Source organism: Arachis ipaensis, chromosome B04 (assembly GCF_000816755.2).
Source record: "Arachis ipaensis cultivar K30076 chromosome B04, Araip1.1, whole genome shotgun sequence".
Taxonomy (NCBI): domain Eukaryota; kingdom Viridiplantae; phylum Streptophyta; class Magnoliopsida; order Fabales; family Fabaceae; genus Arachis; species Arachis ipaensis.
The window spans coordinates 122,827,206-122,843,731 of NC_029788.2; the positions used below are offsets into that span (position 1 = coordinate 122,827,206).

The window sequence follows — 16,526 nt, forward strand, 5'->3', positions numbered from 1 at the left end:
ATTAATAACTAAGTGATGATAGAAAATAAAAAATTTTGAAAATTTTTTAATATTTTTTATTATTTAATTATAAATAATGTTGTATATACAAGTGTTTTTAGTAGTTAAGTTAGTACGAATCCAGCAAAAGAAAATGCATGCCTCTATTGCGTGATTCTTTATCTCTGTAATTTTTCAACACATAATATAAATGTTGTTATGAAACACGTAAATTTTTATACACTGTACAAATTTTACACAGTATATAAATTTATAGATACAACATATAATATAAAAATTTATTTGATATAACATAAAAAAAAGAATATGGAAGATGAAGAGAAGGAAAAAATGAAGAAGAAGATAGTGGTGGTGGTGGTAGTAGTAGTGGTGGCGGTGACAAAGACAACGACAACGACGACATCGGCAGTAACAACAACATTTAAAAAAGAAGTGACGCAACAAACAAAGATAACAAAGGAAAGAGAAAAGGAGGAAGAAGAAGCATATCCAACGTGGCGATTTAGTTGAAGACTTAGTTTAAAAAACGTACGCGTAGTTTTGTTGTTTAATTATATTCTTTGTTTCAAATGATCATTAATTAAGATAAAAAAAAATTTATATAGTCTTATATAATTAGATATACGTATAAAATTATGTTACAGTATATTAAAATTAAATTCTAAAAAATAATATACTAAAGTATAAATATTTAAAAATATATACATTGATAAAAAATAGATTTAATTTATTTATGTAAAAATATTCAATCTGTCCTCATTTCTATTCTTTTACTATTTTTTTTAATATAAACTATTGATAATTTGTATTACGACTAAATTTGGACTTTAAATTTCAGATAAAATGCGATATTAAACCAAATGAAAGAGAAAATTACATGATTCTACTAAAACCAAAAATATTACCTGAATTACCCAAAACGTTTTTTTAGAGAAAAGAAAAGAATAGAAAATTTGTTTTACAAATAGCTCACTCATATTGTACTTGTCACTCCCACGGCCACGGTTTCAAAGTCCTCTTCACTTTCTCTAAGTCCGAAGCCGATAGAAAAATTTGTGTTCTAAATAGCCCACTCGTATATTTGAACTTGTCACTCCCATGACCACACAGAATCCTCTTCACTTTCTTTGAGTCCAAAACCGATAGGAAGTTAAAGTCGATGAGGTAAGTTCCAATAGAGCTACGCTCCGACTATTCCTACAATTTTTTCTTATAGGTTCCTCTTTGAACTCTCCATCGTTAACCACTCAAAACCGCCACAGAAACTATCACGCTCTCTATTGCAACCCTCAACCCTTCAACCCCATTCAACCACTCCCCAGATTACACTCTCCACCGTATTCTCAACTGTCACTCTCTCCACCCCATCTACATTCTCACTACTATCCAAATCCAATCCCTATTCCTCTTCCTCCACCTACAGACCCCTTTGCGTGGTCAGCATCGACGCCGCTCAGCTCTTCGGCTACGAGTCAAAGCTCGCCAAGGAGTTCACTGTCTCCCAACACCTTAAGATCGCAATTGTCGGCTTCGGCAACTTCGGCTAGTTCCTTTTCGCCATATTAGTCCGCCAGGGCCACACCGTCCTCACCCACTCCCGCTCCGACCACTCCACCATAGCCAGAAAGCTTGGTGTATTGTTCTTCCAAAACCCCGACGACCTATGCGAGGAGCATTCCGAAGTGATTCTCTTCTGCTCCTCCATAATCTCAACGGAGCGTGTGCTCCTCACGCTCCCTCTCCAGCGACTCAAGCGCAGCACTCTCTTCGTTGACGTCCTCTCCGTAAAAGAATTCTCCAAGAAGCTCCTCCCCTCCGATTTCGATGTCTTCTGCACTCACCCGATGTTCGGACCTAAGTTTGCAAGTAACGGATGCACCAACCTCCCATTCGCCTTTGAGAAGGTTTGAATCCTCGACGAGGAACACCGTGTTTCTCGCTTTGAGAAGTTTCTCAATGCGGTTGTCAGAGAAGGTTGTAGGATGGTGGAGATGAGTTGTGAGGATCACAACCGTTACGCCACTGGTTCGTAGTTAATTACTCATACCATTGGATGGATTCTTGAATGATTGAAGCTGGAGTCGACGCCCATTAATTCGAAAGGATACGAGAGTTTGTTGGGATTGGTGGAGAACACTGCTAGGAATAGCTTTGATTTGTACTATGGTTTGTTCATGTTTAATAAGAATTCTTTGGAGAAGCTTGATTTGGCGTTTGAGGATCTCAGGAAGCAGCTCATTGCACGGTTACATCAAGTGGTGAGGAATTAGTTGATGGAGAACGGTGAAAGGTTGTAGCAGCTGGATGGAAGTAACAGCCATGCACTGCTCCGGCGGGCTCGTAATGGATCTGCATTGCTGTATTCCAGGTATTTGATATTTGAAACTTGAAAAAATCTCAGAGGTTTTTGCTACATTGTGTGAATATTTGCTATTGATGTTTTAGAGAGTGTTCGTGTTTGTTGAGATTGAGAGCAAGCAACTTAATCATTTTGAATTCGGAAGATGTTGTTCTTATAATGGAAAAAGGGTTATTACATGATAATGATTAATGAGTAATGATGCAAATAATGCAGATCCAATGATGTTGCTCAGCTAAGTAGTTCCGCTTCAAACAATTCTAACCAGTTTGATGAGAACACAAAGCTCAAGATTGCAATAGTTGGTTTTGAAAACTTTCCTATCTTCTTTGCAAAAACTATAGTTAGTCAAGGTCATGAAGTTTTGGCGTATTCTAGATCAGACTACTCTGATGTGGCTTGAGACTTGGGGGTTTCGCATTTCAGCGATGCAGATGATCTTTGTGAGCAACATCCATAAGTGATTTTATTCTGCACTTCCATCCTTTCGACCGTAAAGTTCTTAAATCATTACCTTTCCAAAGGTTGAAGAGAAGTACATTGTTTGTTGATGTATTATCCGTCAAAGAGTTTCTTAGAAACCTCTTCCTTCATCACTTGCCTCTTGATTTTGATGTTTTCTGCACACATCCCAAGTTTGGGCCGGAGAGTGAAAAGAATGGGTGAAAAAATCTTCCTCTTGTTTATGACAAAGTTAGAATTGGGAACGAAGAATCAACAATATTGCGATTTTATCGGTTTCTCGACATTTTTGCTAGTGAAGGATGCTGAATAGTTGAAATGTCTTGTGCTGCACATAATTGGCATGCAGCTGGATCCCAATTTGTTGCACACACAACAAGAAGACTTTTAGAAAAACTAGGGTTAGAAAAAACACCAATCAACACAAAGGGTTACGAAACTTTATTGAGTTTGGTGGAAAATACCGTGGGGGATAGTTTTGATCTGTACTATGGTTTATTCCTAAATAATTTAAATGCCATGGAGCAACTAGAAAGATTCCATTTGGCTTTTGAATCATTGAAGAAGCAGCTTTTCAGCCGATTGCATAATATCCACCAAAAGCAGCTATTTGAAAATGAAGAACAGATCCTTGCTTTGCCAAAGAGGTCTATACTGCCTGAGAAATCTGAGGACAGTGATGCGTCATAACCTCTTTCAAAAACTATAGACACCAAATGAATTTATGCCAAAGATTTCCATCTCATTGGTTAGCATTGTAGACCGCATAGTAGATTTCCTTTCGTAGCGTCGACTCTAGCATCAATCCTTCAAGAATCCTTCCAACGGTATGAGTAATTAACTGCGAACTGGCAGCGTAACGGTCGTGATCCTCGCAACTCATCTCCACCATCCCGCAACCTTCTCTAACAAACGCATTGAGAAACTTCTCATAGCGAGAAACACGGTGCTCTTCGTCGAGGATTCGATCCTTCTCAAAGACGAATGGGAGGCCGGTCCATCCGTCACTTGCAGACTTAGGTCCGAACATCGGGTGAGTGTAGAGGATGTCAAAATCGGAGGGGAGGAGCTCAAGGAGGAGCTTCTTGGGGAATTCTTTGACGGAGAGGACGTCAACGAAGGGAGTGTTGCGCTTGAGGCGCTGGAGAGGGAGCATGAGGAGCACGCGCTCCGTTGAGATTATGGAGGAGCAGAGGAGGATCACTTCAGGATGCTCCTCGCATAGGTCGTTGGGGTTTTGGAAGAATAATACGCCAAGCTTTCTGGCTTTGGCGGAGTGGTCGGAGCGGGAGTGGGCGAGGATGGTGTGGCTCTGGCGGACTAATGTGGCAGCAAGGAACTGGCCGAAGTTGCCGAAGCTGACAATTGCGATCTTAAGGTGATGGGAGACAGTGAACTCCTTGGCGAGATTTGACTCGTAGTCGAAGAGATGAGCGGCATCGATGGCGCGCACGCATAGGGGTTTGTAGGTGGAGGAAGAGGAATAGGGATTGGATTTGGATAGTAGTGAGAATGTGGATGGGAGGAGAGAGTAACGGTTGAGAATACGGCAGACAATGTAATCTGGGGAGTGGTTGAATGGGGTTGAAGGGTTGAGAGTTGCAATGGAGAGCATAATGGTTTCCGTGGCCTTTATGAGTGGTTAGCGGTGGAGAGTTCAAAGAGGAACCTATAAGAAAAAATTGTAGGAATAGCTGGAGCGCAGCTCTATCGGAACTTACCTCATCGACTTTAACTTCCTATTGGTTTTGAACTCAGAGAAAAAGAAGAGGAATCTGCGTGGCCGTGGGAGTGACAAGTTCAGACATAGTTTAGTAAAGCTTTTACTTTTTAAAAGTAGCTTATAAAAGTTAACTTTTAAAAGATGGCTTTTTAAAAGTTGTAGCATTTATGTTTGGTAAATCAAATAAAAAATAGCTTTTAATAAACATAAGCAACATCAATTGTGTTTGGTAAAATAGCTTTTAAAATTTAAAAATACTATAATAGACATAAATGTAAGCATTAAATTTGAAAATTAGTTAACATATGAGGTTATATTAGAGTTTTAAATTTTGAAAAGTACAAGCCAACTTTGAAAAGCTCTATCTTAGGTGCTTTCAAAAGTAACTCAATCTTTTAAAAGCTGCAAGCACAAGCACATTATCTTTTTGATTTACCAAACACAAAATGAGGAGCTTGACCTTTTAAAAAGCACAAGCACCTCTGTAAAAAGTTTTACCAAACCAAACCTCAATATATGAGTAGGCTATTTATAAGACAAATTTTTCTATCAACTTTGGATTCAAAAAAAGTGAAGAGGACTCTGAAACTATGGCCATGGGAGGGACAAGTACAATATATGAGGGGACTATTTATAAGAAAAATTTTCTATATTGAAGAGTATCTTAAAAAAATAATTTAATTATTAATTTTTTTAAAAAATATTTTGATAAAAATAGAATTTAATTAATAAAAAATAATTTATTAAAGAGTATTTTGGTAAGAAAAATTTAATGACAAAAAATAAAATTTTTGTTAAAGATTATTTTTGTAAAAAATAATTTTTTTTTGAAAAATGAATAAAGTTAACATTAGTTAACACAAAAAATTTAAAATAGATTAAAGAAGAAGTTTTTTAAAAGTTATAAGAGAGGAGAATGTACATTTTACAAATAGAGAAAAAAAAAGTGTCATTTTAACATCTCTTAAAAAAATGAAATTTTCTCTACTTTTTATTATTTAATTATAAGTAATGTTATATATACAAGCGTTTTTAGTAATTAAGTTAGTATGAATCTAACAAAAGAAAATACATATTTTTATTAGATGGTTCTTTATCTATAAACTTCTTCAACACATAATATAAATGTTGTTATAGAGCACGAAAATTTTTATACACCAAACAAATTTTATGCATAGCACATAAACTTATAAATACAACACATAGTATAAAAGTTTATTTGATATAACACAAAAAAATTTCTTGTGCACTAATTTTTTTGTACTCTTCTATACTAAAATTTTTTGTATTATGTATCAAAATTTTTATACTTAATATTTTTGCTGAATATATATAAGAGAAGGAGGAAAAGAAGAAGACGATAACAATGACAATAGTAATAAAGGAGGATATGAAGGATGAGAAGAAGGAGAAGAAGAAGACGATAACAATGACAATAGTAATAAAGGAGGATATGGAGGATGAGGAGGAGGAAAAATGAAGAAGAAAATAGCAGTGGTGGTGGTAGTAATAATGACAACGATAATGAGGACGACGACAGTAACAACGACATTAAACCAAGAAGTGCGCAAAAAATAAATATAACAAAAGAAAAAAAGTAAGGAAAAAGAAGCATCCCAACTTAACAAACTTAGTTGAAGACTTAATTTAAAAAATGCACACATAGTTTTATTGTTTAATTATATTCTTTGTTTCAAATGATCATTAATTAAGATAAAAATATTTTTTTACATAGTCTTGAAAGACAACGAGGCCCTTGACAAAAAAAAAATTCAACCCGGTCTCTGACAATTACTTTGAAAGGACAACGAGACTAAAAAAAAAAAACCACTCAATCCGATTCCTGATATTTTTTTTGGGACTAATTAGCTCCTGTGCCAAAAAAAATAACATTAACTTTTTTTTGGCACAAAAACCTCGTTGTCCTTTCGAAATAATTGTCGGTGCCGGATTGGATTTTTTTTGTCAAGGACCTTGTTGTCTTTCGAGGTAATTGTCAGGGGTCGTTGTTTTGGATTTTCTTCTTTTTTTTATGTAAACTCTTGATAATTTGTATTACGACTAAATTTGGATTTTAAATTTTAATCCGCTTAGATTTGTTTTATTAAAAGAATTTTAATTATAAAAAATAATTAATTAAAGTTAATAGTATTTAAAAATTAAAATTATATTTGATAAAATTATTTAAATATTTAAATTAAAAATTATATTTAAATCTTTAACCTTTTTAAAATATGAACACTTAGATTTTTTTTTATCCATTTGGACTTATAAAACATAACGAAAAAGTACGATGTAGATATTATTTTGTAGAGATAATTGTTGCGATGTCCTACATAAATGGTATAAAAAAATAACAGAATAAAAAAATTCTTCAATCCTCAAACGATATCATTTAGGCCTTAACCCTAATCTTTCAAATTTAGAGGAAGAGTAAATAAAAAGGGACTTTAATTCTTCTCATGGCCACCGATAATGTATCTTCAAACTCAAGAAAAAGTGGAGATAAAAAAAGATAAGAACGGCTCGCTGCGAGCTCTAACCCTAATGCAGAGTACGCTATCATTCATCATAAGTTGCAATTTATAAATCAAACCCTAAACAATACAATCTCAAAATCAACTCATATTACAATATGCTATATCAATCCATTTTTCAAATGCCTGCACTCACTAAAACCCTTTTACGTAAAACGAATTCACAATGCAAACCAAATTTATCATCGTAGACGAAGTCACGAAGACATGTACTAAGTCAACAAAAAAAATTGGACTTTTTTTTTAGGAAAAAACAGAATGAGTATGATTTTTTATCTTTATTTAGAGTTTTGTGTGATTGTGTTAATGTGTTATAAATTTTATAAAAATATAGAAAATTAAAGGGACAAACTTAAGAGAGTGTTTAGACTCAAATAACATCATTTGAGGATTGAAATCTTTTTTGTGCCGTTACCTTTTTATACCATACATGTGGAATATCATAACGATCACATCTGCAAAATAGTATCTAGTCAGATTTTTTTATTATGTTCTGCAAGTCCAGATGGACAGAAAAATCCAAGTGTCGAGGTTTTAAAAAAATAAAAAATTTAAATATAATTTTTAATTTTAAAAAATTTAAATATCGGTGGAACAAAATATCAAGAACTTACTTTTTTTTTTTTTCTAAAATTACTGTTTGGTCATTGTTTTGGACAGTAATAACTAATTAAGTAACCCTTTTATAGGGGCAACAAAAACTTGGACCCAACCAAATCAAAATTGATAAACTTCTAAGAGGGATGTTAGAGGAACAGTAACTTTTGTGATTTGTAGCTATCAAATAGCTATCAATAATGATTTTAATGGTGTGAGATTGGTGTGAAATTTTATCCAATAACTCACTTTTCTTTGCTGGTTACATGTTGGCCAGAATTTAATAAAGTTGCTGGTCCTAGACTTTTTCGACTTCTAAAACTATTGTGTTTTTTTTGGGTAAATTATAACACCAAATATGCCTACTGACCCATAAAAGGGGCCCAAATTAGAAATTTTTTTTCTAAGAATGGAAGTTACTCGAATAAGTTCTCGCAGTCGCAAGTCGCAACATAGAGAGGGAAGATGGTTTGGACGCCAGGTCGGGTCTCAGATTGGAGCTCGTATTTTGTTCGCTCTGGCCTCTGGGCTTTGTTGCTTTGCCCCGGTCCTTACCGAAAAAATAAAAAAGAAAATGGAGGTTACTCACCTCCCAGTTCCCAGCTAGCTAAGTTAGTTAAACACTGAACTTCTGTGTTCTTCCGCCGTCGATGGCAACTGCGGCGGCGCTTTTTAACAACATCCGCCGTTCGCGGCAACTCACCTCCCTCTCCCTCCTCTCTGTGCCACGTGTCCTCCCCTCTCAGCGTCACGTTCCCCCCCATCCACCACCGCCGCCACTCTCTACACATCCCTCGCTGTCACGCGCACCTCCCCTCGCGTTCCTCGGTACGCGCGCCTTCTCCACTCACTTCCCCGGCGACAGCCAACGGGACGCTGACTCGCTCCGAGTCGAATCGGAGGTTGACTCGGAGCTACTTAGAGCGATCGGGGATGCCGCCTCCACCGGCGGCGGCGGCGAAGATGACCGCATTTTCCCCGTTCGCACTTTGATTTCGATGCTTGATGCGTACCATGATGTTTCTGGATTTCCATGGTAAGCTTCAAGCTCCATCGATTGGTTCTCGCTGCTATATGGAATCTTTTGGTTTAATTTGGCAACTGAATGGAATTTGAAAAACTTTCAGGTGGATAATTATAGTTTCATCTACTTTGGCTCTGAGGATTGTTCTGCTTTTTCCTTTGGTTCTAACACTTCACAAGGTTAAAAGAATTGCCGAGTTTTTCCCGAAATGTGAGTATCCTGCGTTCTATTCTAATTTGAAGGCATTTCCCTCCATAAGCTTTGAACTCAAATTATTACTGATTACTTTTAAAGATGGTCACTTTGTTAGCGTTTGTGATTGAGCTGATTGCTATCTTGAATGTATTGTTTAATTCTGATTTCTAAGTAATAGTTATTGTTGGAATTTGATTAATGTTAGTGATGATTGTTCTCAATTACCTTGACAATATAGTAATGAGTCATATTGATTGTGTTAGTATATGGTATATACACAAAGAACAAGCCTCTTTAATTTGGCATAATTTGATATTTATGTTCGATATCTACTTTAATTGTTATTAATTATTGGTTCCTTCACTTCTCAAAGTGCCTCCTCCAATTCCACCACCTTTCTCAGGAAAGAGTTACCGTCGTCAGTTTCAGTTTTTCCAGAAGAAGAGAAAAGAAGTTGGGTGCCCCTCATACGTGTGGCCACTGTTACCTATTATTACCCAGGTGATATATCTAGCTTGAGAGTTGAAATTCTCCTTTTTCCTTACTCTCCTTATTAAGCAGACTTTTTTATTGGATACTATTAATTGTTATGCATTGATAATCAAAGAATTTTATAGTACCATTTGATTAGATTATTATATTTTGGCTTCATTCAGTAGCTAAAGAAAACAATTTTTATTTGAAAATAAAATTAATAAATGAGTGTCAATTACGGGGAAAAAGAAAAAGAAAAGTACCAACCTTTCCATGAGCTCTTAGCCAACACATTTCAATCCTTATCAGTTGAATCAACCTTCGATGCAAACTGCTATTTGTTAAGAGTGCATGGACAACGTGTAGACCACCTGCTTTACCTTGTAGAGAAACTTAACAGTGCATGTGTTCTGCTGAAGACAGATCCAAATAATTGCATAAGCTAGACACAGCCATAGACTTTTGTGCCACTTCCTGTCGACAGAACAGTTGTATTTTGGAACATGGATTTATAATTGAAGTTGTAGAATTTCCTTAGATCATTTTAACCTTCTGGAGAAATCAAAATATGTAAGAATAATGTGATATGTCGATAGCGCGGCTCCACAAAAGTTTTATCATGATATTGACTTTCTATCTTTCAATTTATTTTCAGCTTCCATGTTTTTTCTTGTGGATGATTAGCATAAGGAAGATGTCACTGGATGGTCACCCTGGTTTCAGTTGTGTAAGGCACTGACTTACTAAAATACTGTTTAATCATTGCGTCTGCTTTGTGTAACTTCATATCTTTCAAATTTAATCTTCTAATGGTTCTAGCTCCACGGATGACTGGATCTTATCATTAAAGTATATCTAACATGATGAGAGAGATTTGAATGATAACTGCAAAATATAATGATGTAATCTAAGTTATGGGCTTATAGTTGAAAAATTTAAACTGAACATAATATGTATCTTATATTTGGGTTTGGAGGATACATGCACCTTTGACACAGTCACTCTGTTACTAAATGATTTAAGCTTGTCATATGTTGTGCAGGGTGGTGCTTTGTGGTTCCAGAATTTAACAGAACTCTCTCATGGTTATTCAGGCTTCATATTTCCTATTCTGATTACTAGTCTGCACTACATTAATGTTCAGGTATGGATTCTTGATTCATATTCAATAGGTATTTAACCATAGAATAATATTATGATTGCCTTCTGTTGTTTCACCACTGTCTCCTTGCCTATTGAACTAAAGTTATTCACAAAACATGAAGCAGAACTTTTTCTACTTTCTTGTTTTAAATAAATAAGAATAGATCACTGGATCCAAAAGCAACAGGTCAAACATGTGATTAATCGAGTTGCACAGTGAAAACAATAATATTGTGATTAGGCAAGCTAGCATCTTGAAAACCAAGATATTAAAACCTAAATTATTTTTCCACATGCTTATATAATTAATTTTCATGCATAAAAGGATAAGTTGTAAATTTAACAACTTTTTGGGGCTAACTTTTGCTTGAACTCTCAAATAATACAAACACAAATGAGCCTTATGAACATGTTTGAGTAGTATGTTTACTATGTGACATAAGTTTGAATTGATTTTTCTTTGGCTCCATGAAGGAATGAATAATGCTAGGCCCTTAGTTGTGCATGGGTATAATATGCACAGAGATTAGATGTTTCTGACCTGCTTGAAGTTATACTAGTAAAAGGATTTGGGTGTATTGTAATTTACCTTAAGGCACTTGTTTTGTGAAGGGCGTGAATAAGTTGGTGGTATAATGTTTACTAATTTGTGTTTTATTTATTTATCAGATATCCTTCCGAAAACCTGTGGTTGAAGAAGCGAGGGACATCTTTGACTTATTAGCCAAAGTGAGTCGAAGTTGTCTTCTAGTTCTATTGTCTATCAATAATTTTGCATATTCTGACCAAAAAATCAAGTTGATCCTTGATTTCTTGATTTTGCAATTTTATCCTTATTTCATTTGACTAGTGTTTTATGAATATTGCTTGTTATAGTATATAGGATTTTACTATTCATTGAATCCTAAAGTAGTAATATGTCTCCTAAATGAGTTATACATTTGTTACTGCAGTACTACAAGTGGTATTTGGACTTCCTAACACTGCCTATAGCTTTTATTGGCTTCTGTATTCCTCAGGTAATTCTAATCCTTACTTGTTATGTTGTCAACTCTAACTTCTAAGATAACATATTTTCACTTAAATACGGTTTAGCTTTTTTTTTTTACTGGTTGGAAATTCTATCAACATGCATTATTACCAAACTAATAGATGCTATCTGTGTTGTGTTTGGACAATTTATGCTAATAAGGCTATTGATAAAACTTAGGAAAATATAGGAAAGATCATAATGTGTGTGAAGTTTTAACTGTCAAAATAAAATATCCATAATTTAAAATTATGATAAAAGGTTGAAGGCCCATTAATGGCCTACTACATTTAATTTAAGACTCATAAGATAATTTATATATTTAATTAATTCAAGCTCTCTCACTTGTAACATCTGTGGCCAAGCTATGGGAGGGGAAGTGAATAAAATTTGATTTCTGTGACAAAATCCTAGACAAAAGAATCAAAACCAAAAGATGCACCAACCATTAATATTAATTTCATGGCCAAGCTATGGGAGGGGAGTGAATAAAATTTGATTTCTGTGACAAAATCCTACACAAAAGAATCAAAACCAAAAGATGCACCGACCATTAATATTAATTTCATGGTATACTTATTCCATCTTTCCGTGCAGGGAAGCCAACTCTATTGGGCCACCAACAGTTCATTAACCCTCATTCAGGTCAGTAATATGTCATCCACATCTTTCAGTTCTTCTGTTTTGAACTACTGTTTTATAATAATAATAACTATTGGCTCTACAAATAAATTTTGCAGCACTATGCCCTTAGAAATCCTGTTGTCCTTGCAAAATTGGGGTTACAAGACAACAAAAATCAAAAAGCAGCTATTGAGGAAGGTGGTGATTCTAAAGCTACCAAGGAAACTTTGTCTCCTGGAAACAACCCTATGGATTCACCTGAAAAGTGGCATAAGTTCCCCATAGAGGAAATGTCCCCTGAAGCATTGGTTGCTGTGAGTGATCTAGAACATGTACATTATGCTCTTCAAACTAGATTTGCTATCAAGAATTTGTCACTAATCAATGCTTGATTTGCTTACAGCTTGCAATCCCGTTTATGAACAGTAATGATAAAGAAAGTGCTATCCCTTTACTAAAGTAAGCCATCCTTCTAGTTTCTTCAGTAAGGGAAGAAAATTTGATTTTGGAACCACTTCTGCTGATCTTATTTCTTAGGCTTTGTATCTGATTGATGGTGCATTGGATTAGTAACTTCCATTTGCAGACATGCACTTGATAAGGACCCTCAATATATAAGAGCTTTGGTTTTGATGGGTCGGATTCTGTTGCTGAAACAGAGTAATGATGAAGCTAATGAATACTTTGAGCGTGCAATATCAAAGGTATGATGTCATGTTTGCACGCATTTTAATTTAAATTTATATGACTTATGATGGTGCTAGGTGCCGGGTCTAGTATTTGGGTCATCTAAGAACTGTGATGTATACTGTCTCTTTTGCTGCACTGGTCTGATTTCACTTAATGTGTGTAACCCCCAATTAACTTTCTTTTTTTTATCAGCTTTATCATGCTGGCCTCCCAACTGATGCAGAAGATCTTGATCTTTTAATTCTATCGTCCCAGTGGGCCGGAACTGCATGTGAACGACAGGTGAAACACTTGTTACAATTTGTCAAACCGAGTAAACTTATTTTGCACCAGTCCTTTGGAGAGATATATGGCCAAAAAATGGATTAGATATGCATTTAATAGGGAACATCGTGACAGATGTGCATGGAAGGGGTCTTGTACTCCCTAATTGTCTTGCTCGAAAATTGCACCTCTATTCCTCCTCAATATCACCAAATTTACTAGAAGAGATCTATTATATGATGTCTGCGTCTATTAAAACAAGATTTTCTGTATGGCAGCGAAAGAAGGCCGAAGGACGCGTACACTTTGAAAGAATTGCAAATATGGAGGAGCCGAAAGATCCTACCAGCAAACGCTACTATTTTGATGGTTTATTACTTCTTGCTAGGTACAAATTAGAGTTCATCTTAGTCCAGTTTGAAACTTTTTTTTTTTTTCAACACTGTTCTTGTCATTTTCTTTATATTGGATTGTGTCTTTGGCAATACGCAGCTCTCTATATGATGAGGGTAATAAGGAAGAAGCTGCCAAGTACCTGCGTCTTGTTGTTGCTTACAACCCTTCTTACCAAAAATTCTTGGACCAGTGCGAGAGAAATGATGATGATGATGATGGTGATGATGATGATATTGTCACCGATCTTGCCAATAGTAGGAGAGAACTTTAAATTCAATTGTTTTGGTTTCTATTTATGTTGTTTGTTGTATATTCAAAACAATAAAAGTTTTTCTTTGCGCTAGTTTAGAGTTTTGAATTAATATTTTAGCTGTGTATTTCAAATTCAAAATTTTTGTGTATCCCCATTTAACAGTGAAGGGTATTGGAGACTCCATACACAAGATATAAATGAGTAGAAATAACAGAATTCATATTCAATTACCTAGAAATAGGTTTATTTAATCAATTCAATACTTGTTTTATGTATACGTTAAATGTGTAATTGTAATCCACATTTTTTTTAATGTTGCACGTTTCAAATTCACTTCTATTTCTATGTAATAGATGGAAATTAACTGAAATACGATGAAAATGATGGAGTTTTATTTCTAGTTAAGAATAGCCTCTAGTAAAACAAAGATACTTATATTGAGATGTTCTAGGTTAAATTTGTATGGTTATATCGAATGAGTCATGGTATAATTTGAAGGGGGGAAATACGATTCATAATGTTAGTGCAAAATTTGACACTCCATGCGATTCGACCATAATGAGGAGAGCGTCGATTGTACTATGCATGATATGAGCCGAGCCGAAAAGAATTTAGATCGAATTTTGTTAATAACACATGAAAAAATTATTCGACTCGTGGTAAATAAAGAACGTGGGGGCAAAGATTTGGTGACCAAAGTAAAAAAGATGTGGGATTTTCAGTTTGGAGAACAAAGTCTCTTCATAGTCAATACAATATCGTTGGTTATGAAAATTCGAAAAGTTAGATAGTAGAAAAGAGAAAAGCAATTAGCAATCTCATATCATTGTTTATAAATGGGAGAAGTTTAGAAGAGTTAGAGACTTCAATTTGATTTTCAAGTCACAACTGACGTCAAGGAGTGCAAGTGTACGTGAGTGTCAGAAATCAACTTTCAACTTGTTTTACTTTTACTTCTTTTTTTCAAGTGCTTTACTTTTATTTTCTTTTCCTCAAGAATTTTGCTTTCTTTCAATTTTTATTTCATTTTCATGTTTATTTAAAGTTCATTTATCTTTTGTGGCTATTTTTTTTTGCATATGACGCAAGGTTTGGTGTAACGCCAGGTTATGAAGTTTATAGGAGTTTTACACCGGTGTGATGGCGGTTAGGTGATGGAGGAAAATCAGACGGTCCGATTTTTTACAGGTGGGAGGGAACACAAATCGGACCGTCCGATTTGTGCGTGGTGGATAGTTGCATGCACAGAAGTTAGACCATGCGATTTGTTGCATGGGTGAGGAAATTTTTTTGGCCCAAGCAAATCGGACCCAGCAATTTCTGGGTTTCAAAATTTTTTGGGCGGGCTGTTTAGTAAGCGGACTGTCCGATTTTTAATTCAAAAAAATTCGAATGACCATGAAAGCGGTCGGATGGTCCGATTTCAGTGTAATATATGTATATGTACCTACTCAAACTGACCAGCCCATTTCATTTTCTTCTTCTCCGGTGCTACAAGTCCCTAAAGCTCTTCTCTGCAGATCTCTTCTTCTTTGTAGATCTCTTCTTCTCTATTATCATGGATGATAGAGTAAGATTAAAGGTGTATTATCATGACCAAATTTTATTACAAACATCAGAAGGAGTAAAATTTGTGTGTAAAAATTCGTTATATATTATTATTCCATTCACACTGTCATTTGAAGAATTAAAAGGTGTCATTTGTGAGAAGATGGATTCTGAAGTATCCAGGAGAGTGGCGTGTATTCTGTACAGATATCCGATATCTGTGTTTGGTGGGTTCGTTCAGTTTCAAACGAAATACGTGACCGATGAAGCGAGCATGCAAGAAATGTTTTCAGTGTATCTTGAAAGTCGGTCCCAAATATCGTTCATCGAACTGTATATTGAGTTCGAGCAATCTGCAGCGAACCGAGATATTGAGTTGGAAGATTACAACAGTGATAATGAAGAAGAGTGAAAGTAACTACGAGGTCGTTCATCCGGGTGTAGACGAAGATCATGCTGACGATGCTATGGTCGCAGATGTGGCGGATGTGGCAAATGCACTAGCAAACCAGTAGCCGTTTGAGGAGCTGACTTTCATGCGGTCATTGGATTTGGACGCCGGAGTTTCCTCAATATGTAAATGCAGGTACGTCATTATTTTAAATTAAGATTTGTTAAAGTATGATTTGTGCATAGGTTTTAAGTTTACGACAAATATTTAAGACAACGGTAAATATAACAAATAAATAGTAATTGTTTAGGAAAATTCTCCTGTGCTGAGTGAAGATCCATCCCCACCCGCTGACGATGCATGTCGCTCAAACGCGTGTCCAAAGATGATGCCAACAAAAATTATCGTGGCCCCCTCAGTTGACAGTGTCTGTGTAAGCCAACAAAAGTTATTGTGGCCCCCTCAGTTGACAGTATTTGTGTAAAACTGTAAATTGTCGGTACTTAGCAAATGGTTTAGAGATGATAATTAATGCAGTTAAGGATAATATAATTATTGTAATTAATAATATTTTATATGAAATGGACGGGGCTGTAAAACCTTTTTTGTTTGGTAAAGCTGGGCTAACCAAAGTGATTAGTAGTTGACATGTAGATGTGGTAGTATAGATGTGGTGGACACAGTAAATTTGATAATAGGTATACATGATGCATGTCCCATTACTTTTATTATCCGAGTCCAATGGTAGAATTAATTTAAGTTAACTTGTATGTTAAATTTTATAGGTTTTGAAATGTTTAGATAAGTTTAAGGGGA

General features: G+C 35.3%; 2 protein-coding genes and 1 pseudogene across 2 annotated transcripts; 2 read left to right on the forward strand and 1 right to left on the reverse strand.

The window, feature by feature from the left end:
- LOC107637160 overlaps nucleotides 1–3,511 on the forward strand; it is a 3,966-nt pseudogene extending 455 nt beyond the window's left edge.
- On the reverse strand, nucleotides 3,452–4,874 carry LOC107637161 (arogenate dehydrogenase 2, chloroplastic-like). Its single transcript, XM_016340603.2, has one exon. The coding sequence runs from the start codon at nucleotides 4,434–4,436 to the stop codon at nucleotides 3,564–3,566; it is 873 nt and encodes a 290-aa protein (XP_016196089.1). The 5' UTR covers nucleotides 4,437–4,874; the 3' UTR covers nucleotides 3,452–3,563.
- On the forward strand, nucleotides 8,113–14,046 carry LOC107635115 (ALBINO3-like protein 2, chloroplastic). The gene is made up of 14 exons (XM_016338494.2): nucleotides 8,113–8,714; nucleotides 8,806–8,912; nucleotides 9,271–9,398; nucleotides 10,027–10,098; nucleotides 10,414–10,515; nucleotides 11,184–11,243; nucleotides 11,468–11,533; nucleotides 12,142–12,189; nucleotides 12,285–12,482; nucleotides 12,572–12,627; nucleotides 12,755–12,872; nucleotides 13,051–13,140; nucleotides 13,401–13,510; nucleotides 13,615–14,046. The coding sequence occupies exons 1-14, from the start codon at nucleotides 8,329–8,331 to the stop codon at nucleotides 13,787–13,789; spliced, it is 1,716 nt and encodes a 571-aa protein (XP_016193980.1). The 5' UTR covers nucleotides 8,113–8,328; the 3' UTR covers nucleotides 13,790–14,046.

What these genes read in the sequence shown, in the direction of transcription:
- LOC107637161 (XM_016340603.2), bottom strand. Translation starts at nt 4,436, where the DNA reads ATGCTCTCCATTGCAACTCTCAACCCTTCAACCCCATTCAACCACTCC.
- LOC107635115 (XM_016338494.2), top strand. Translation starts at nt 8,329, where the DNA reads ATGGCAACTGCGGCGGCGCTTTTTAACAACATCCGCCGTTCGCGGCAA. An exon ending in TTGAGCGTGCAATATCAAAG is followed by an intron (nt 12,873 to 13,050) that starts GTATGATGTCAT and finishes TTTTTTTATCAG; the next exon opens with CTTTATCATGCTGGCCTCCC. An exon ending in GGTTTATTACTTCTTGCTAG is followed by an intron (nt 13,511 to 13,614) that starts GTACAAATTAGA and finishes GGCAATACGCAG; the next exon opens with CTCTCTATATGATGAGGGTA.